This window comes from Lissotriton helveticus, chromosome 9, assembly GCF_964261635.1.
Source record: "Lissotriton helveticus chromosome 9, aLisHel1.1, whole genome shotgun sequence".
In the NCBI taxonomy this organism is placed as follows: Eukaryota; Metazoa; Chordata; class Amphibia; order Caudata; family Salamandridae; genus Lissotriton; species Lissotriton helveticus.
The window spans coordinates 959,442,446-959,466,050 of NC_136070.1; the positions used below are offsets into that span (position 1 = coordinate 959,442,446).

Here is a 23,605-nt window from a genome sequence, read left to right on the forward strand (position 1 = left end):
CTGTGATGCCAATATTGCTGCTGCCAGAGCAACCACGCAAGATTAAAAGTAGATCAGAGAGCATCAGTGCAGCTGAAGTCAAACAAAGTAAACAATAACCTGTTTTCATTCTTATGATCGTTTGTTTCTAAAATGAACACTGATAGAAGAAAGGAGAAATTTATGGCACTCTGTTATTTTTTGGCACATAGTTCTTTACAGGAGAGAAAGAAACTCTGCATTTTATTGCTCATTGTGAGTTAAAGCTTATTTTTTAATCTGATTTACATTGAGCTGATTCTAAGATACTTTTGCAAAATATTAATATCTGATGTCCCGTGTGCCTTATTTAGCAACACAGATCTTGCTTGTATTCCACATACCTGAAACTTTATCTCTTTTATACAAAGGAGCAAGACCACAAGGCTCAAGAGTTTCTGGGAACAGTGATTAAATCACTGTGTGATATAAGGAATAAACTACCTTCTGCTGTACTTTAAAAGTTTATTGCAAGTCACCTTGGAGTCCCATGACCTTACAAATTAAACAAAATTTGGCAGAAAGCTAGAGCTTGGTAAAAAAAAACGTGCTTTTTGTGATTTGGTGTAAATCCGTTAAGTACTTTTTGAGAAATGAATGTTTAAAAACGTTGTATATTAGGACTGTTGGGCTGAGATTCAAAGAACATGTAGGCCTTTTCAATGGGTGAGGAGGCTTTATGAGAGCGAGTGCTCTGATTGGCTCCCAAAACCTGCAAAGAATTCCTGCAGCAGCAATTAGAGGACTACAAAATAAAAAAATTAATTTGCCCACCTTGGTTGTGACATTTGTGCCTGGAGTACAAGTTTGTCTATGTGGATGTGAACCTTTTGTAAGCACAAGAAATATTTTGGACAGCAGTCCTTAGCCTCGGAGAGGCTCTCAAATGACAAACAAACAGGAAATCTCACTGAACGTGATCAATGCAGGTGTCATAGAGTCTTAAAACTAAGATTATTTGTGATGGGATTCTCAGCCATTGTGGTTTGGGATTTCTGAATGGTGCAGTGTTTCGGATGTGTATAGATGACCGCTTCTAATTTTCTTAGAATCACATCTTTATAAGATATAATCGCAGGGGTGGCACTGTTCCTTCTTTTGAAGAGGAAGACAAAGCATAGAGTACGTGTATCTACCTAACTTTAGCAGTTCAGCGACTGACAAAGGGTAAATCGAGGCCCTCCTCTGAAGTGATTGACTGAGGTTTTGTAGCACCATGTGATGCAAGTAAGCTTTAGGTAACCAACTGTCTAGGTAAGGGCAGATGAAGATGCACTGATTCTGAATGAAGGTACTTTGTGCTAGGGGTGATTTTTCAAACTAACCTTAATCTTAGAAATAATCTGTGTTTTCAGACAACAGGGAGATGAAAGTATGTATCGTGTAGCTCTACAGAGCACATCCATCTTTATGTAGATGAGGGAAAAAAATTCTAACTCTGAGAACCAGATCTGAATGCTTTTTTAAACCTGGACATTTTTCTTAATGATGTAGCAGGAGTATATACCCTTGTTCCTTAAATATACTGTAACTAACCCTACCATTTTCTTCTGTGACAGAATCTCCATCTCAAGCAAGACTAGCCCAGAAAAACGGGCCTACAACCGCCAGCCTGTTTGAAGCGAGCATGGGAATGCGATTCTGTAAAAATGCATCACAATATGGTGGGGAGCTGATCTATGGATGCAAATTAAAGCAGTCATTGCTTGGTTGGAGACATCATTTATGTGGAAGGCCGAAGAAGGCCTCTTCCTCTTGGCGTTCTTCCTTGTTTAAAAAAACATGATCCTGTGTTGGTCTGATGTTACAGCCTTCTCTAACATGGGTTCATGTCCTCAAAAGGACCAGAAACGAAGTTTCCATAAAATACAAAGATCCAGGAGTTTCTGCTTGGAAGGTGTGAGGAAGCAAGGGGAGTGACCTGGAGGGAAATGGGTTAAAATGGTCAATAAAATTAGTTCATGCTCTTATTTGTCACACTTTGCTTTCAGTTAAATGTACTTCATGGCTGAGTTTAGTTAGCTGGATGCATTAAAAAAATAAAAACAAATCAAAAACAAATATTGTCCCCTTACAGTATACTTTCTTTGTTTAAATTAGTTTAAGATAAAAAAAATTAAAAATGGTGTTCCTGGCATCCTTCAGTAGTGGAAATATTCAGAAAATGTTTTAAGATGGAGATATGTTGGTGCCAGAAAATATAACGAAATACTTTATCAGCATGACTTTACAGAAACAGTTGATCTACAGATCAAAGAATGAAGGACGAGTTTTTTAGGGTGGGTACATGCGTATCTGGCACTCCAAATTCTCTTGTGTGCACCTGGGCTACACATTCTGAAAGAAATACACCATGTCGTGCAAAAGTACTTGGCTGGAATTTCATAGCAGAAGGGATTTTCTTGAGGGCCTGAGGGAAGGGATTTGGCATGGCTATGAAATAGAAGTGCAAATGGTATTTTCCCAATACAATCTTTAGTGGCAGAAAATGAACCTGAGCAGCTGAGGTGGGACCCTTTTGCTTGAGGACCTTCACTCAATAAAACCCATAAGTACTGCCTATTTGGTTCTTACTTCCTCCTTTTTGCCCGTGAATGACCAGACGGCTTACGGTTGGCAACACTTCCTGTCACACACTTTCCATCAATCCTCAATGGTGGGTTCATTGTTGCTAGAATGTCAATCACTCTTAACACCTCCTGATGAAAGATAACAAGCAAGTTAAAAAAGAATGACAATTGTCAATTGAGTCCTTTGTACATGCCTAATTTGAACATGTGCCAACAGATAAGGAAATACAAAATTAGGGAAATCAAAAACACATGACATCTTAGTTAGGACAACTATGGTGGTGAAACAAAGTTTTGCCTCAGTGAGCATGTTCACTGAAATTTTTGTCTGTCCATGAAAAGCACTTTTTAACAGATCAAGAATTTGATTTCTTTCATGTCTAAGTTTGTTCTCTCACTGAAGCAATGCTAAGACACTTGCAACTCATGCCTCTAATCCTTTGATGTTTTCTCCATTAGACTAACTGTAATGTTTAATTTCCATGTACAAGCCTAATTAATTATGAACTATCCTGTAGGAGAAAAAAACATTGTTTATATCCATAATAGTAGTTCTCAGTCATTGATTTATTTACTAAAATAATTATCACTGAATATCTCAACCAGGGTGTGAGATCATGGAAACACTAATTACAGAGAAAAAAAGTTCTGTCAAAAATAATCACCTCTCATATCTTGTCACTGCCTTTTTTATTTATTTAATATAGAATAAAAAATGAAACCTTCAATTGATTTTTTATAACAGATGAGCAATAAATAGAGCATCCCATTCATAACAAAAATTAACATCACCACAAGCTTTCAAATCTTGCACGCTAGCAGGAAAGTCAAAATAGAACTATTGTTTTATGACTTATCTATAAACTGTTTTCTACAACTTTCAATAAACGGCTCAGCTACTTTATACATCTTTGTAGATTCTGGTTTAGTAGCATCCATTTCTAGGTGAATGGTTTTCCACCTTGGCTCATAAACACATGTATGGAGAAGCTTCTAATTAATTATTGCACACAATGATTCATGAAGAGTTTAAGTCATCAAATCATCTGTATAATCAGTTCGGCTACCTCCATACAATTAAAGAAAATGCATTCAGGACACCCCTTAGTCCCTTCTTTGGGAAGCTGAATATGGCACTGTTCACTTAGGGCAGGAGTGAACTTTTATATATCTTATTTATTTTTCAGAATTTATCAAACCAATAACATTTGACTTGTACCCATCACACTATCTTCCGTCAACTTAGAAGTTAAGTAATTTCGAGGTAGGATCTGATACAATGAAGATGTATATTAGATATTCGTGTAAAGTAAAAGGTACAAGAGAAAAGTTTATATTGCAGTTCGTACTCCATCTGGAGGCCAATGACAAGTCAGAACCGCAGGAAGTTTTCTCCACTATATTGTATTCATTGAAAGAGACAAATCATTTTAGGTGACCCAGGTGTAGCAGACTCATAACTGGAAATATTAAGACCAAATTGATCGATGACCTCTTTTTTTTTTAACTCTTTTTCTTGACTGCACAAAGGAAACATAGCAGTTTCATAACAGCATATACAAACATCAGTCGCGGTTTTTCTTTTCCTCCCATCAAATGACATTGGCAACGACTGTCCGTACAGTTTATCATCGGATATCAATATCCGCACATAATCACTTCAGTCCTCCGTAATATACTACATACTACCCCGCTGTACAGTAGATCCGCAATACTCGTCCAATGGTGTCACGAAAAACAGAGAAATATAACAACCCCCCTCCCCCACAACTCCCACCCTGAACCCTCCCCTCTCCTGGTCGCTGTAATGGCCTTCCGAGGACTTCCTCCTAGCATATGTTACAAACTATTATACTGTAGTGCAAGGGGTTTATCATGCGCACCATATCGAACCCGTGTCTCCCGCCATTGGAACTCTGCGCGCAGTGTATTTATCGCGGTCTTTCTTCCTGTGACAGTAATAAATCCAACCCTTCCAGTTCCAACAACATGACCTCCCAGTCCATTGCTATGGGATGCTTTCGCTGACCCCTCTCTTCCTCCCTTCTGAGAGCTGCACCCTCTGCCCGACCCCATTTCGCTAAGTCCATCTGCCATGCCCGGGGGATTTCCATCGCATCGTCAATACCCTAACTGCCAAAAGAAGAGCCAGGTCTATACATTTCAGTTTAGCCTTCATTGTTTTAGGTCGTTTACGGGATCCCACTAGACAATATAGAGCCTCCTCCGGTACCGGCAGGTGTGTAATCGTGTGTAATGTCCGGCATATCTCCGCCCAATATCCCCGTAGGTGTGGGCAAGACCACAGCATGTGGATGAAGCCCGCCTCATCTTCCTTACAGCGCGGGCAACAGTGGGGGGAGTCCGGGAACATTCGGTGTATCCTCTTGGGAGTTAGATATGCCCTATGGAGCACCATCGCCTGTATAAATTTAAATGTAACATTATGTGATACCCGTTTGGGGTGCTCAAGTATAGTCTGCCATGCTTTATCAGTTAATACCGGATCCGTATCCTGAACCCAGGTGGCCCTAAGTGTATTAAGTGAAATTGCTGCGTGTTCCATGACCCCTGTGTATAACCAGCGCACCAAGTGTCCCCCTGTCCCCATATGATAAAGTAGATGAACCAATTCGTGTTGCAAAGGTTTGAGTCGTTGTGGTTCCCAAGTGTTCCAAATATAATGAATCACTGTAGCATGCAACAAATATAATCTAGGAGGAGCTCCCGTGGCCTGTATGAAGGATTCATGGTCCAGCAGGGTCTCGTCCCCAAAAAAGGCACCTATCTCTTTTATTCCTGTCTCCACCCAATGACGCAGTGTATGCCATGTAAGACTACCCTGTGGTGTCGGAATACCCAACAAGGGGATGTTCTCCGCATACGGTTTCACCAATGAGGTATATGACAATGCCTTCCTCCAGCACAGTAGGGCCGTACGCAGAAGTGGGTGACAGTCCTGAGGGAGCCGACTCCTTGGCAACAACAGATTATGTAGTTCCCCACGATCCAGCCGGTCTATTGTAAAGTCAATCTCGTGCAGGTTTCTGCCAGCGACCCAGTATGAAAGCCACTGGAGTTGGCTGGCGTAGTAGTATCCGTGGAAATCCGGGACTCCCAGCCCTCCGGCTCTGGTCCCTAATTGGAGTTTACAGAGACTAATGCGTCTCCGGCCGGCACCCTAGATAAGACTAATCAAGATGGTGTTTAGCGTATTAAAAATATGTTGAGGGATGATCACTGGCAAATTTACAAAATAATACAACAGGCGAGGGAGTATAACCATCTTGGAGATTGCAATTCTACCCATGACTGACAGTGGCAATGAGGTCCAGAATCCTACGCTAATGCGCGGTCCTGTAATAGCCCGTTTGATATTGCCGTCTATTTGATCCTCTGGTGTCCTGTATATCTGTATCCCCAGGTATTTAAAGGTGGTCTGAGCCACCAGGATCGGTTGTACCCCAAAGCGTATGGGGTGTAGTGACTCTCTGAAATTGAAGCCAGTCGAATTTTTCGGGGTTGAGGGCTAAACCAGACACCACTTTAAACCGACAAAAAATGTCGTAAGGGACAGTATGGTCCGCTTCTAGATCATGTAAATACAGTAAAATATCGTCCGCATAGACTGATATCAAATGTTGTGTCTCCCTAATCGGGATGCCCATCCGATCCCTGTGAGTGCGGAGAGCTATAGCCAGGGGTTCCAGGGCTAGGACAAATAAAATCGGAGACAGGGGTGCCCCTGAACACTGGGTAACCCGCTGAAACATGACGGCCCGTACGCGCCCTAGCCGTAGGGTCCGTATATAACAATCGGATCCATCTCAGCAAGGAGTCTGGGAAGCCAAAGCGTTTCAAGGCTTCGAACATGAAGGTCCACGACAGGGAGTCAAACGCGTGTTTCAAGTCCAGCGCTATGCAGCCCGCCCAGGCGAATTCCTGCGGTGTGGCCGTCATTAGAGCATGCAGCCTACGCGTGTTCAGGGATGTACTCCGCCCCGGAAGGAACCCGCACTGATCCTGATGCACAAGGGCAGTAAGGTGGGGTTGTATGCATAAGGCTATGGCCTTGCTGAGGATCTTATATTCTGTGGAGAGCATAGACAGGGGTCTATAATTTGCCATCTCCAGTGTATCCCTGCCGGGCTTAGGTATTGATGTTACCAGGACCTGTATTGTCGACACGGGTAAGCGCCCTTCCTCAAACGCCGTCCCGTATATTTTTTTCAGGACAGGCACTAGGGTATCCGCATAAGTCGAATATAACTCTACGGGGAGCCCATCCATACCGGGCGTCTTGTTTCGGTTAAGGTTCTTAATTGCAGCTCGTATCTCATGCTGCGTGATGGGACCCTTCATCGCCTTCTGTGTGTCAGCTGTCAGGGCCGGAAAGGGAAGGTCACTCAGAAACTAGGTCACTTGTGCCGGGTCTTCCAGGCCAAGGGGAGCATATAACGCTTTCAGGTGGTCATGGAATGCCATATAAATCTCGGATTGCGAGTGGACCAGGGTGCCCGACGTGTCGTTTATCTGGGTAATAGCCGGCGGGTCCGGTCGGTCCGCACTAGGCGGGCCAGCAGGGTACCAGACCTATCCGCATCAGTGTGCTGACGATGCAGGTATTCTCTATAATCGATAGTCCGCAGTGTTTCCAACACCTCTGCGTGGTCAATATATCCTGCCTGTAATTCCCCCTTTTTTCCGGGCTCCACACTCGCCTCCCTTTCAAGCACCCTCAAACGGTCTTCCACCTTACAGAGTTTTTTGTGGATCTCCGGTCTGGCTCCCACAAACTGACCTATTGCCACTCCCCGTACCTTCGCAACCTTCATGGCATCCCATACCACCAAATTGGAGGAAGCAGAGTCCCAATTTTCTTCGAAATAATTAGAGTGTCGGACAGAGACGCCCGGAAGGGGCCATCCTCCAGGAGGAGTGGGTTAAGCCTCCAGGTGGGCACTGGAGTCTGCACTCTACCCCAGAGAAGGGTGAGCGTCAGCGGTCTGTGATCAGAGAAAGTTTTTGCCAAATACTCCGAGTTCCCTACCTCCGTGACTAGTGTACGGGAGCACATGAACCGGTCAATCCAGGTGTGTAAATTATGCAAAGGGGAATAAAAGGAGTACTCTTTATGTGCTGATGTAGTTCACGCCAGGTATCCGCCAGCCGCCAGCCCCCAGCCCACGCCGCGAATAAGTCAGTCAGTGTTGCTGCTCCCGTTGCCTGGAGGAGGGGGGGGTATCTATCCAAGCCCAATACTGCGTTCCAGTCTCCACCCAGTACCCAGGGAATTCCAGCCCAGTCCGAAAGTGCCAGACCCACTGTGTGTAGAAACCTATCCTGCTCAAAGTTCGGGGCGTAAATACTGCCTAGCACTATCAGTGTTCCGTCCAAGGTGCCTTTTACCAAAATGTATTGGCCCTGATCATCTACCTTCCTCTCTATTTCCACAAATGGACGAATCCAAATAGTCGCTCCTCTGGAAAAGGCTGAATATGTTGTTGAATAAATAGTGGCCCTCCATTTCATTCTCAATTTCTGCGCTTCTGATGTCGTGAGGTGTGCCTCTTGAAGGAATGCAACCTGTGTATGATGTCTAAGGAGGAATGAGTGGAACCGGTACCATTTCTGTATCGCCCCCAGGCCACGCACATTCCAGGTAATGAATCTATATGACCCTACGGTCTCAGCCATATTCGTCATCTATCGAGCATAGGAGTGCCTGTAGTCCTATAACATAACCCAATGAAGCAAGCGACCAGGAGACCTCACACCCCAAAATCCACTATAAAGATTGAACAAACGCGGCACAGCAGAACAACAATGCTGAGCCCAACATAAGAACAATAAACAGATAGGTCCAAATTCTGGTGCATACGCCAATGGGGGGTGGCCACGCACTAGTACAGTCATCTTGTTGATCGCACCGGGTGCCGCCGGCTCAACGGCAATCCATCCCGGGGGCATTACTTGAGGATAAACTCTTGATTGCTAACTGAAGTTGTCATTGAAGGAGGGGCGAGCAGTTCCTCCAAACCTGTGTCAATCAGGATGACTTCCTCTATATCTATTCCCTGTGGGTAGAAGGGACCTCAGGGGCTTTACTTTATATCTCAACAATAAAGTACATTTCCCCAACCCGGTATACATACACAAGCATAGTAATATATTAAAAACTACCAGCAATTAGCACATCATAAAGGATACTATAAGTTACATCTTTATAGATCCGTTCAGAGTTGAGCTGTCCACCATCTCAATTATCCATCAGCCATCCGCAGCTCGGGGAGTGACTGTAGGGAACAGGACCACACTGTGATCCAAGTCAGAGTGGACAGTGCTATCGTCTGAGTCCGTTACAATCTTCTTTGTGTCCTCCCGGAATGTGCCAACCATCGCCAGCGCTCCAAGTTGGTCCTCTTTCTGCTGCTCGCGCGACGGGCCATGTCGGCCCACCCTCCTACTTTTCTCCGGGGATCCTCCATCTTCACGGCCTGAATCTCTTCTCGAGCCACTGGCAGCTGTCTCTTGGGTGGCATCCAGACTCCTATCTATACCCATCACCTCCAACCACTCTTCAACGTCCGAAAGGGCTCTCGAAAAAGTGTGTTTTCCTTCCGTGTATGACCTTTATTCGAGCAGGGAAGAGGAGTGCGTATTTCAGTTTGGCCTTCTGAAGCTTTTTCTTCACCTCCAGGTACGAAGATCGCTGTTTCTGGACCACATTCGTATAATCTGGATATAGGGAAACCCTTTGGTTCTCGTACTGTATGAGGGACTTCTCTCCGGCCTTCTGCAGCAGGACATCCCTATCCCGGTAGTTCAGTATTCTCAATATCAGAGGGCGGGGCGGACGGCCCGGCGGGGTCGATCAGTCGGGATTCTATGCGCTCGCTCCACGCAGAAATGTGGCGACAGGCCCTCCGTCGTAACCTGGTCTCGGAACCATTGTTCCATGAAGTCCGCAACACGTGTCCCCTCACATCGTTCCGGCAGACCTAGGACGCGGATATTATTGCGGCGGTTACGTCCTTCCGCATCCTCCACTCGGTCCATTAGGGAGGTGACCTGCTGCTGCAGTTGTTGGATGGAGGTGGAGTGGTCCGCCACTGTCGGCGTAAGATCTGCAATGGCAAGGCCCTGATCTTTCACCTTGTCTGCCAACTTACTGTGATCTGCTTTCAGTAGTGATAAATTTGTGGCGAGAGCCCCCAACTGTTGCTCCATCACCGACCTAGACTCCCGTATTTCTTTCAGGATTAAATCCAGCTTGTCTACTTGCTGTTCCCCGGCATGGACAGTCTCTGTGGTTCCTGGTAGGGCCCTTCCGTCTTCGGCCCCCACCGCGTTACGTGTAACCTCCGGGTCTCCTTGTCCCTCCGTCACCCTCACACCTTTTCACACCATGGTGTCCCGTTGATAGGTCTAACCGCTCCCTATTATGTGGCAGTTTCTTGGTGATAGCACTACTGCAGGGGATTGCTCCCCCCTGAAGTGTTCTGCGTTCAGCGCCTCTTAAGTACCTCCAATCTCAGGGCAGCCGTCCCCAAATTCAGCGGACCGATATAGAAGGGCCAATGTACAACCCGGCTGAAAAGGGGGGGGGGATTAATTGTGTGGATGCCTCCAGGTCTGGGACTCCGCCAACAGCTGTACCAGGTCGTTGCCCCCTCTCTTGGACAGATCTCTACCGGGATCTACACCTCCGAGACCAAGGACCGACGTGTCCGGTGCCTCTCAGGGGAACAATGCTGTAAAGGCGGGAATCCCGAGCCACATAGTCCCAGCGGTACGGCAGATGTCTGCCCTCAGCCCACGTCGCGATTCCAGGCCTACCACAGCCAGTCCTCATTAGATACCTCGCTATGGGGGGCCACCCCAAGCCGGCTCCACAGGCTCACCTCCATCCCCAATCCGTTTCCACTGCCCCCGGGCAAGCCCTCAGTGTGTTCGCCGCCTCTTCTCTCAAGACGGGGTCGCGATCGTGCCCACGGCACGGGAAGGCACCCACCAGCGGCAGTTATTCCCACGTCGTCAGCTCACCAGCGCGGGTGTCCGCGCATGCCGCAGGCTAGGTGACCTCCGCATGCCCCCCGTGCTGCTTACCTCCTGGCCTCCTTATTTAACCTCGCGGCCACAGCCGCCTCTGGGGACCGGGCAAGCACAGGCTGGGCTCCGCCTGAGTGGACGAGGCCAGGTAAAGCAGACCAGCCAGCGGCGTCAAGCCTTACCCTCGTTACCTCTGCTCTTCGCAGCAAATCAGGACACACACGGAGGGGACGTCCTCTCGACAAGCCCTCAGTCAAGGGGATCGCCGATGTGAATACTCCCAGGGGCACCTTCCGGTACGACGTGCCCCGATCGCTTCAGGCGCCGTTTATACTTTATCTCCCGGCTTCCCAGGCCGAGCGCCACGCCAGGCCCAAATCCTCTCCGGACGTCCGTCCCAGCCTCGCCAGTCTCGCCGACGGATCACAGGATCGCCCCAGGGCTCCGGCGGTGTTTCTCGCTCCTCCACACCGAGCTGGACTCCCGCAGCCCCTCCACAACAGGATCAAGCCCCCAGGCGGACCCGGAGCTCTAGCAGCAGCCGACCGCCATCGTGGCTGGATAGCCACGTGCCCCCGACCGTTCACCTGTTCAGAGTATTTCTGAAGTTATGAAGCGGTTTGTTTGGTCCTTTCCCAGAGCTCTTTGTTATGGTATTGGAGACACTTTCCCACTTGAACTTGTTTACGTAATGATACTCGCTGTAATGGATGGAGTTCTGGCACCAACATTATTTCCTTTTATGCTTATAATGCGCTTTTGTATGCTAGAGATCTCCCATCTTCCAATTGAAAATCCTTTAAGCAATTCAAAAATTCAGTCATTAGGTTTCAAGATCATCTGGACGAAGTTCGGTTTTTTCCAGCTGACATTCCCAGGAGGAATCAGTGGCACCCCGGCCCTTTACCTTAAAGCGACTAGGCGAAGACACCTTTGTAAGAATAAAATACATATATACATGCATTTTGTCAATAATCAACGACAATATAACAATATATATCCATATATATATATATATATATATATATATGAACATATCTGTAGTGTCATCAGTAACACTCCTTACTTCCTATCCCGAATAAATAAATAAATATATATACCCTAGTAGCATCTTTACATAGCAGAGATCATAATACAGAAAAGACTGTACCTCACATGAACAGATGCCTCAGAACCGCCTGACCCACTGCCACATCAGTCTTCCATGCCGAATCCAGGCAACAGTGCTTTGTGATCGTATGCACGTTTCACCATGTTGCCGCTCTACAGATATCTGGAAGTGATACTCCTGCAAAAAGGGCTGGAGAGGCTACCACCTTTCTTCTGCAATGCACTGTAACCTTTGTGGACAGAGGTCTTCCGGTTTTCTCCTTACAGATGATATCCAACGAGCAATACTACTTCTTGAAAGAGCGTGGCCTTTCCTAGGAGATATAAACGATACAAAGAGCTGGGCTGACTTCCTGAAAGTCTTTGTTCTGTGAATATAACATTTTAGGCAACGTCTCACATCCAAAGAATGTAGAGCCCTTTCCGCCGGAGTGGAAGGGTTTCTGAAGTATGTTGCCAGTATATTTGTCTCATTTAGATGAAAAGAAGTGGGGACTTTTGTAATGAAATGTGGATTTGTTCTCAACAGTACTTTGTCTTGTTTAAACCAGAGAAACGGTTCAGAAACCATGAAGGTCTGAAGCTCGCTGACCCTTCTGTCCGACATGAGAGCCAACATGAGAGCTATTTTCTACGAGACGTATTTTAATTCCGCTTTATGTATTGGCTAAAGGGTGGCTTCATAAGCTGAGCAAGAACAGTGTTTAACTGCCAGGAAACCGCAGGGTGCTACAAAGTTGGAAAAAAAGTCCTGAAAAGGACCTTCATGAACTCTTTCACTATTTTCTTCGACCACAGTGAAAGCGCCCCTGGCTTTCTGCGAAACCTGGAAATTGCTGCCAGATGCACCTTGTTTGGTGAATGCACCAATTTTGATTTTGCCAAAAGGAGGGGATATGGCAGTGCTTGCTCTGGCGAAGAAGGGAGAGGATGGATACCCTTTTCAATACATCAGTGGCAGAATCTCCTCCATTTTGCAGCATATGATCTATTAGTGGAAAAGGCTCTGGAATGCTGTATGATAGACTTACACTCAAGTAAAATGTCGATCTCTAAACTCATAGTCGTGAGGTTCCAAGCTGATAAACTCAGATTTTATCTGAAGGTGTAGAATCTGACCGATGTCCATGGACAGCAGGTTGGGCAGACGTTGAAAGAGAATGTGCGGGTTATTGACCGCAGAAGAAGCTCTGAGTACCAAAACTGCAGAGGGCATGCCGAGGCTATGAGAATTTGATGGCAGGGTTCCTTCTTAATTTTGGACACTACCCTTGGGATGAGTGGGAATGGCGGGAAGGCATAAGCGAACATTCCTGTCCACTGCATGTGAAGAGTTGGACAGAGGAAACCTGCTGGCAAACTTTTCGCACTTCTGGTTGTCTAGTGTCGCGAAGAGATCCAGCCTCGGAGTGCCCCACAGTTCGAAAACTCTTTTCAGCTGCTGCCAATTCAATTCCCATTCATGACATTGAGAACTTGTTCTGCTTGAAGAATCCGCCCATCAGTTGTCCACGCCTTGGACATGTTCTATTTGCATAGTTATCTCATGCTCTATCAGTCCTCTCCAGCTTTCCTCGGCTTAATCCAACAGCGTGCGAGAGCTGGTGTCCCCTTGCTTGGCCAGTTAGAACTTCTTTGTGGTGTTGTCTGTTCTTACCAGAACAGAAGCGACCTGAATCTTAGGAAGGAATGCCTGCAGCCCAAGGAGCATTGCTCTCAATTCTAAGAGATTGATGTTCATTTGCGCCTTCTGGACCGACCATCTTCCATGAATTTGTAAGTCTTAGCGATGAGCTCCCCAACCATCCATTGTGGCATCCGTTGTCATGATGAAATTGGGTTGCTTCACCTGAAATGATAGGCCTGGAGAGATATTGCATTCTTTCACCCACCATGGCAGGTTCTGTTTCTTTGTCTGAGAGATGAGAATGATGTCCTCGACCTGAATCCACTGCATATCCAATTGTTCTTGAAGAGGTCTTATGTGTGGACCACAATTTGGTATCAATGGGATCATAACTTTTCCACATTGAGCTGCAAGCCTAGAGATCTGAAAAGCTGACGACAGGCCCATGTAGATCTTCTTGCAGAGCAGAACGTGGACCCCTTTACCAGCTAATTGTCCAGGTAGGGAAAAACTCGGAGGTACCGCCTTCTCAGGAAAGCTGCTAACGGGGCCATGTACTTTGTGAAAACTCTAGGGGCTGAAAGAAGGCTGAAAGGAAGAACTGGGAACTGATAGTGGCACCCTGCCACCTCGAACCTCAGGAACCGACGATGTTTGTGGTGAATGAGGATGTGGAAATAAGCGTCAAATAGAATGAGTGACGCTAAAAAATCCCCCTTGTTCACCAACAAGAGAATCTCTTGCAGAGACCGCATTCTTAATGGTTGTTTCTTGATGTATTTGTTCAGCTGTCTGAGAACCATGACCTGTCTTCATTTCCCGCATTTCTTTCTTATAAGGAAGAAATTTGAATAGCAGCCTTTTCCTCGTTGGTGGGAAGGAACTCGTTCTATTGCCCATTTCGACAACAAAAGTTGAAATATCTTGTTTAAGACCCCCATCGTCGTCCCCCATTCCTAGCCAACCATATCCGTATCCTGGATGAGATCTATGTAATCTTCTCTTATTGTGATACTTTGAGGAGCTTGTCTCTCCTCGTGTTGTAGGTGGCACAGTAGCCACTGGCAGGGGTGATGAAATCTGCATGCTAGGCCCCCCTGGCGTCTGCGGAACTGTGGCATGAGAGTCCAGAAAACGCTTGTAATAATCATGGAGCATGTGCCTAAGGTCAGTGACAAGAGAAGTTGGTCCCAACATGGCATCTCCCCGTACCTCCTGATGTCCCTCATATGCTTCTTAAGGATAATGCTCCTGAAAAGTCTCATATCGTTGCGTTTGATGACAAGCTGTGAAGGAGTAGTCCACTTCAATGAATTCTGAGGTATCCTGGGTATGCACCTCGTCTTCGTCATCCGTGTCTTGGCATTTAACCCTAAGCTGAGATGGGCTGTAAGCTGGACCATACAAACTTTCGTCCTGATTCCACCGTATCCAGAAGGTGAGATGGGGTATGTGTGTTATGTTATGTTAAATAATTTATAGCGCGCACGTACACCGGGACGGTTTCTTGGCGCTCATAACAGACATAACAAGCCAGGGCCAGGGGATCATACTGTTCCAGCTTTGAAAAGAAAAGTTTTTAAGGTTCTCCTAAATGACTCATAGGTAGGGCAGTGACGAAAAGAAGAGGGAAGGGAATTCCAAAAGATGGGGCCGAGAGAAGAGAAGCGCAAGCCGCCATGCTTCTTCCGACGGAAAGATGGAATGCAGAGAAGATTGTCAGCAGATGATCTTAGATTGCGGGTGGGAAGATATCTCTTCAGTTTAGAAGACACAAATTCAGGGGCACGGTCGTCAAGAGATTTGAAGACGGTGCATCCAAGTTTGAAGGAGCACCGTTGGGCCACTGGGAGCCAGTGAAGGCTCCTCAGAAGGGGAGAAACATGCTGGTGTTTAGGTTGGTGAAACACCAAGCGGGCCGCCTGATTCTGGATTAACTGAAGTTTATGGAGCTGATAAGCAGGAATCCCCACATACAGGAGATTAGCAAAGTCAATCCTGGAGATGACCAGAGCCAGTAAAACTAAAATGAGTGCCTCTCTGGTAAGAAAACGGCAGTTCTTACGGATCCTGCGCAGTTGAAAAAAAACAGGATGATGTCACAGCCGAGATCTGGGGTTTCATGGATAGATCCTCAGAGATGACCACTCCAAGGCTCTTCACAGTGCTGACCGGGCTGGGAGGGATACCAAGGGAAGGAGGCCAATAAGTGTCATTCCAAGGATTAGTAGGGCCACCCACCAGGACAAGTTCTGTTTTTGACGGGTTCAACTTGAGCTGGCTGTGAGCCATCCAGTCTGAAATCAACAACATTGTGGTTTGAAAATTATAACGGGAAGAGGGTAGAGTGTCCAAGGGAAAGACCAACTGAAGGTCATCAGCATAGTTATAGATAGTTGCAGGGGAGTGACGAAGGGAAACCATAAGTGGTTGCATATATAAATTAAAAAGAAGGGGAGAAAGGGCAGAACCTTGAGGGACACCACAAGTGAGAGAGGAAAAGGGAGCAGTGAAAGTAGACAGGTGGACTGCCTGCGAGCGGCCTTGCAAGAAAGACCGCACCCAGTCCAGCGCGATGCCCTGGATGCCGGCGTTTCTGACACGGTCAATCAGAATAGTATGATCGACCGTGTCAAATGCCGCCGAAAGATCCAACAAAATCAGGGCTTGGGAAATGTTGTCATCAGCACCCGCTCTGAGGGTGTCCATGACAGCCGCAATCACCATCTCGGTGGAGTGGAGAGGGCGAAAACCAGCCTGCTGGGCATCCAGGAACAGAGAAGTCTCCACGAACGAGCTCAGGCACCTGGTGACATAGGTCTCTAAGATCTTGCCCAAAAAAGGGAGGAGGGAGATGGGCCTGTAATTACTTAGCACTAGTGGATCTGCGCCGGGTTTCTTTAAAATAGGTAATACCACGGCCTGCTTAAAGGCCTCTGGAACAACTCCAGATGATAAAGAGGAGTTGAGGAGGGCCAAGGCTGGACCGGGACAGGCCATGAAAATTTCCTTCAGGATGTGAGGGGGACAACAATCCCTAGGAGAGCCGGAACAGACCTTATGAAGAAGGTTGTGAAAATCAGAAATAGAGATAAGAGGAAAGGAGGAGAATTCCTGAGAGTTAGCAGGAGGGAGGGTAGAGGTGATACCTTGGTTAGGGATGTCAGTCCTGGAGATTTCTGGAGCAAATTATGTTTTTTTATGTCCTTCTTATGCTCTATTGACAAGGGGAAATGTCTAATGGTAATTGTCGTCGACACCTGAAGTTTTGCAGGGGACTTCAACCTTTTTGTTTCAATGCTGTCTTTTCAGAAGTGGATGATTTATCAGCCTTCATTTTCTTTGATTCTGCCTTTAATGAGGGGGAGCCCTCATTTTTAAGTTTACTCTCAGCTGAGGATGGGATAAGACTCTCCTCCACGTCAGATCCAGAATCCGATGTGGACTTTTTCTTCTGAAGCCATGACAACAATCTGGACTCTCTGTCCTTCAGAGTTTTAGCTGAAAAGGTTCTGCAGTATTTACAATCCTTGGCAGTATGCTTGGGGTATAGGCAGTAAAGACAGTCCTTGTGGTGGGCTTCAGAGAAAAGTCTTGTGTTCCCACAAGATCTGCAGGGTCTAAAAAGCCTTTTCTTAGAACCCTCTGACATCTTCGAAGTAAAGAAGAGAGAAAAAACAATACCTTGAGCTGAATTCAGCAGGGTCAAAAGTTCACTCACTGACAAACTAAGCAGAGTTCAGGGAGACTCCATACGGCGTGCGATTAGAAACCTGAGGTATGGTGGCACTGCAGGGGAGATGGGGTCTGGGGCTTATCTCTGATTGGTCAAAGTTTGGACCTAACATAAAGTACTGATTATTTAAGTTCCATAGGACTCCCACCATGACGACAGGGAAGCTTCAAGCATGTGAATCTAAGAAAGATTCAATACTGGAGAACTACGTGTTCCAATTTTTTCTATTTAAAGCTATAACCAACCCTGAACAAGCCCATACCCCCCTCCCATTTAAAAGTCTGATACGACCAACATACTAAGTGAGAAGAGATCAACATGGAATTTACAGGGACTATTGTAATATGATACATATATATCAAACTGTGCAAAAAATAACCTATTTACAATGAAGTATATACACAAAGCAGTTATGGGGAGTCTATGGAGGGTGATTATCATTTATACTGAGGGGTTAAACTTCTGTTATTAAATCCCACACTTGTGCAAAAAAATGTTGCTCAGACCGGCTCGTTCCTCACTATGGAGGTGAATGATCTTGGTTGTAAGATATAGGAGTAAGACGCCACTCCATGACTCTATTGTGGCTGAAGACGTGCTTTTCTAATTTATTGTAAAGTTCCTTTTAGCTAATAATGATACTCACCAAGTCTATACATTTAGTAGAAGCCTTATCATTCTTGGACCCGTTAAAAAGGCCAACCACTGAGGAACTAGAGAATTAACCAGTGGATGGCCCATGACACAAGACAGAATCTCAGTGACTTTTTTTGTTGGTATATGTTTTTATTGAGTTTTTGAGTTTCACATTTCCATTTCCGACTGTTGAGACATTTTGCTACATCATGTAGCAACATATTTTATAACGTTTTTAATCCTAACAGGAACTTTTTATATGCTCCTGCAGCGGGTATGAGAAGATGGTGGAACATAAATCTTACATTTGTCTGGACCCAGCATATGCGGCCCACTATATCATACATTCTTTACAGAGTTGTTACATTGCAGGTATCGCGTTGGATCGATTTCGGCTTAGGCCCCTCTGACATATTGTGTTCTTGATAATAGAAGGGGGGGGGGGGAATAAAACAAGGGAGACAGGATACAAAAGTTGGAGGAGAGCTGGAACAGCCCCACATGGCTGCTTGTATTTGTGTATGCGCATGTCGCTGTGAGCGCCCCTGCTGATTGCCTTGGTAATTGGTGTCTGGCAAGCGTGCGCTCCAGCTTGTCGTTGCACAGCAAAGGACCGAATGCTTATGTGTGATTTAGGGATGCTGGACGCGTGCACGGACTTACCCCACCGGGTCAGGTGCTTGCAAGGGCTGATCCGGTTGATCCGCACATTGCTGTAATGTGACCAGTATCACTTCCCAACTTGTGGAGATGGGTATCTTCCTGAGGCCCATAGTGACAGAATCTCAGTTACTTTGGTCCAGTTAAGGGAACCCTTTTCTGCAAGCCCACAGCATATGAGGGAGATTAGCATCCAGTTGACAGCAATCAGGACACGCTGAGTCTGCACCAGAATAGATTTTACCAACGTATTTGGGCGTCAAATGCGACATATTCAAGATATTAAACTGAACGTACTTAAAACATGTTTTGCACGATAGGTTATTTGGGTATTTCAATATAATTTGCCATTAGACATCTTGGAGCAGGAGGGATCAGGTCCACTTCCCACAACGTTCAAAGGGAAGTCCTAGATTGATCACGATAATGGTGTACTTCTTAAAGCTATCTTATGGGCTTGCTGCCATGTCCCTTAGTGTATAATGTCTGGCATACTTCATTTGTGTCGGGTTCAGTGAGATGAATTTGAAAAAAGTCACTAAGGGCTTGTTTTACATATTCGTATGTAAGAAAGCGTCCTGGAGGAATCTCATAGTCAGTCATAAGTCTATCAATTAGCTATTGTCGAATAGGTCAAGCAGCATAGATAATCCAAAATCAGCACACAAATGGATCTGATGGATATTAATCCAGTCAGTTGGTAGTCCTGTCGCAGGGTTTCTGTTCTCACACAGAACTGTGCACAGAGTAGTGGAACCTCGGCGAATTAGGGTGACCCAAAACTCACCTTAGTACCCACATTACCCCTTACCGAGCTAGCTACAGTGTCTCATTGGTCTTGTAAACCTCCCAATGTTTAGACAAACCAGAACATGAACTTACAGTACCTCAGGATACGTGGAACTCATGAACACCCTTTCGTTATATTATCATTACAAACCAGAACATGGAGTAAAGAAGACACATGTGCATTTGAAATGTTTATTTACTAATGCCGTCTTCTCAGGCGCAGTACCTTAGATAATACAAGTATACTTATTATCAGTAGCAAAATTACCAGCATAGTTACTAAGACATAAAAAGCGAATGGTGACAGCATGTTACCATACTGTAATGAATAAGAGTTAACAACACTTATATCTCACCCTCCCTAACACATATATTATATTATTAGCTAAGAAGGTCTCTTTGGGTTGGTTTAGGGCGGGCCCATACCTTAGTGTCCTAGCATGAAGGAATCACATCAGCATACACCAGCTCTCTCTGCATGTGCACCGCATCAAGTGTCCTCTATGTGTCTCATGCAAAGCAATATCAATCCCGCCTGAAACCAGAGTTGGCAAAGGCTGCACTTGTGTTATGACTATGAAGGCGTGGAGATCAGACCTCATAACAATTCCATATCGTGTTGTTCCTGAAACTTCAGCACTCTTCGTGCAGACATAGTTTATTAAACAAAGCTGATAGCAGAGCAGCAACATATTATTCTCACATAAACCACGGCAAACTACTAGGTTGAAAGCTAAGACAACAATTAAGTGTCGTGTGCAGAAGTTGCAAGAATGGAAAAATGGCGTTTAAACCTCAAATGTACCTATGCTAACTTAACACGATATAAGGATATACAGGAGCTACATGACAGTCCAAGGAGGGGAATAGCACATGCATAGTGAGTGGCATACAGCGTCAGAGGCATAACATGGCTGTGCTCAGCAAAAGGGCAGAGTGATGTGGGTGCTTCTTACAGAGTATTAATAAATGCTCAAAGCACCTGAGTTGCTCTTCCTATGATGCCTTAGCAAAAATCGTCAGGACAGTGATAAATGTTAATACCCAGCTATATAAATCTTACATTCTCACTTAACAGTCTATAATCTAGATGCAGGTGTTGAGGATAAGCAAATCCCCATTGCAATGGAAAAATATAGGATTTAGACCAATTTATGTAAGGAATGCAGATCTTAGCAAAGTACTCCAGAATTTGTGCGAAGGAGGAGAGATCTGCCTGTGCATCTTTTAAATATAAAGTATATCATCTGCATAAAGAGATTATTTATCCATGTGTATCACAGACTGATATTACCCACTGTGCTCAAGTAGCCTTAGCTGGCCGCAAGAGGCTCCATCGCTAGGGCAAACAACATGGGTGACCCGGTCCACCGTAAAAGTACATTATATGCATTGCCCTTTTTGACCTTGGCAATCTGATTTGGGTAAAAAATATATATACACCTACGCCAATACAAACCCATCCCAAACCGTTCCAGAACCTTATGCATGCAATCCCAATGAGAGAGTAGAACGTTTTTTCCAAGTCAAGGGGAACCCAAATGTATACTTGAATATAACAAGTACATAGGTGGAGGTGATAAACAGACCAGCTGCTTCAACCAAGAGATGTGACTTGTAAAACTCGTACATAGTACAACAATTTGGCTCTCCACCTTATATATTTTGCAACGTGCAATTAATTTGTTATATATATATATATCAGACTACCAACAACTAAATGTTTTTCTTTTCTTTGAGCCAACAGTTTTTGTGTCACTGCTGTAGAAGCAGTAGCCTGTATCTACTTCATCTATTGTGGAGTACGCTGCAAGGCTGCATCATAAACACATTGCAGAACTCATTCCTAGAGAAGAGCAAGTCACACAAAACTGATGTTCTGAGAAACTCTCTGAAGTGGAGGAGTCAGTCTAAGAGTTAGTATGTGACTTTAAATGGCCAAACATGGATACATAAGTTCCATGGCCCATTACATGACTTACCTATGCAGTCTTTCAAATTATTCCATCTATGTTGGAAAATCTTTTTATCATTCTTAGCTAAGCATTACCATAATCCATACTCCAACCCCCCATAAATTAGATTTTGGCCACCGTGTCTTTACTGACTCTAGTAAATAGGTACATATTGGTCATACATGTGGCTTTCTTACAACTTATATCCTCTATCAAAACAGGGCAGATATTCAATCTGCATTATTATACGTGCATTATAGTCAATGCCACTTCACATAACACCGCACTTTACATCTGCACGTTTTGACCATGTTCTCTACCTGCCAAACTCAAAGTATTTTTTAATGCATTTTTGGGAACTTGGGAGAGTCTGCCCAGGGATTTTTGCCATAGATTTCAAATGTAGATATACTCACAATTTTGAGGGGAAAAGTTAACAAGATATACTTGGACATCCCCCCTCTGACTACAGGGCATTAGAACGAGTTAGATTTGGCAGTTGTCTACTGCATTCTTTGCATGCACAGGCAGGTAATGAGCCAAATGTAACCTAAGAGGGCTCCTGCTAAGCAGAAGGAGAGAGCTAAAAGTACAAACAAGACTAGTCCTCTTGAGCCTAACAAGGCTGCCAAGGGGGCCATTAGTGCAGGTACCCCTGGCCAACAGCATCATATTAGTCAGGACTTGGAGCGAGACAGAGACATGAAGATTAAGTCAAAACTTAGCCTAGACTTGTTTTCATGGTGATCTCTTTTAGGTGTAAGGCAGAAGATCAAGAAAAAAGTAACACAGATCACTGCCCCACCACTATTCACATTGGTCATATTACAAAATCAGATCTCTTCAACCACACATACAGGTCCGCTATTAAACTTTCCAAGCTCGTGCTATTTGTGAAAAATACAATTGCGAGGCAATGCAGAAACGCAGAAGGAAGTTCCCCAATGCTAGATGAGAAGTTCTAATGATAAAGTATGCCACACTATGCGGGTGAGGGGCTCCCTTCCTGCAAAACTTATATCTCAGTCAAGGGAATAAAATAGGCGCAACAATTAAGTGGGGAGAAGTCATAGGCAGACTACTAGTTGATTTGCGGTATCTGTGCTGAAATTCTCATGCCTGTCAATGAGGAATGTTGTGCCAATCATTCTTCCTACACATGTCTCCAATACAATTTTATCTGCCATGCATGTATGTGCTTTCTATACTGGAGATGAAGGTTTGAGACTGCACACAAATGCAGTCAACTGTGACTTTATATGCGGTGTGACTGAAGCATTTGGGCCCAGAGCTGGCTGGCATCCAGGGAAACCTACTAACCTGAGGCATTTCTGAAAAGCAGACAATCCAGCATGGTCTGCCTTGAATGGATCAATGTACATTTTCTTAATAAGGTTCCACTGCAAATGTCAAAGCATGGGCAAAAAATCAAATTCCACACTTGTGTGGCAGACAAAATTCAGGAACATATAGGGAATGGAAAAAGTCTTAATACCTTGTATTTCCTTACTTCTCTTGATAAAAATCGTACACCACTCAGGGACGAGAGAAATGTGATAATTTCACCACCATCCTGAATGAATTCCATTGTATCTTCTTGCAGGACCACACCATCTTCAAAGCCAGCTGTTTCATTTACAAAGCTATTATGACGAGCACTACTGTTGCTCTTGCAGACTGCTCATCATCTCTGGTGGATCTTGGCACACCTTTGGCCAGGACACCATCAGACAACAGAATAAAAAGTGTAAAAAAAAAAAAAAAACAGCAGGCCTTTTCCATCTATGCACCCAGGAACGGGAACAACATCCCCATATCCATCAGGACTGCTACAACGCTACTCCAATTTAGGAAAAAGTTGAAGACTTACATCTTTAAAGAACACTACATCAAAATGCATTAAACACACAACTCAGTTTCTTCTCCTCATTGCTCGTCTTTGACCAAGTTATAGCCTTTCACTGACTTCTGGCTGGATTTAAGCTATAGAAATACCATGCCAGAGGTGGAAGTAGGAGAGATGTGTGAGGCACAACATGCCCATACCTTTTCAATTTAACAAGAACAGCTCTCCTACTTTTTATTAGACACAACTGTCCCGAGACATTGAGATGCCCCGTCTGAGGAAAAGGCAAAAAGTTTCTTGTGCTGTAAAACCTAGGGAGGGACAGACAGCTAAATAAGAAGAGAAACAGCGTTTACAACGCTGCCATTACATAGTGTTCCTTTTACAACGGCCGCATTGTTAGAACGCAATACCTTTACATCGCAAGTTATTAGATCGACTTGCTGTAGGGGGCGCTCTAACCTAGGGAACAGTATAATTTACTATTCCTACACCTTCCCAACTGTTGCACAGGCTGGAGTTGGAATAGTAAATTATACTATTATTAACCCCTCCCCTGCTGATGACGGAACCGCTCCGTCATCAGCCGCGGTCGCGCTGTGCTGA

General features: G+C 45.1%; 1 protein-coding gene across 4 annotated transcripts in view; it reads right to left on the reverse strand.

The window, feature by feature from the left end:
- Positions 1 to 23,605, reverse strand: part of LOC144782087 (RNA-binding protein 6-like) — a 1,028,143-nt gene that overhangs the window by 213,755 nt on the left and 790,783 nt on the right. For all 4 annotated transcript variants that reach the window (XM_078661245.1, XM_078661243.1, XM_078661244.1 and 1 more), the window contains one exon: positions 2,593 to 2,717. In XM_078661245.1, coding sequence (XP_078517371.1) covers positions 2,593 to 2,717 — 125 coding nt within the window. The remainder of the gene's footprint in view (positions 1 to 2,592; positions 2,718 to 23,605) is intronic.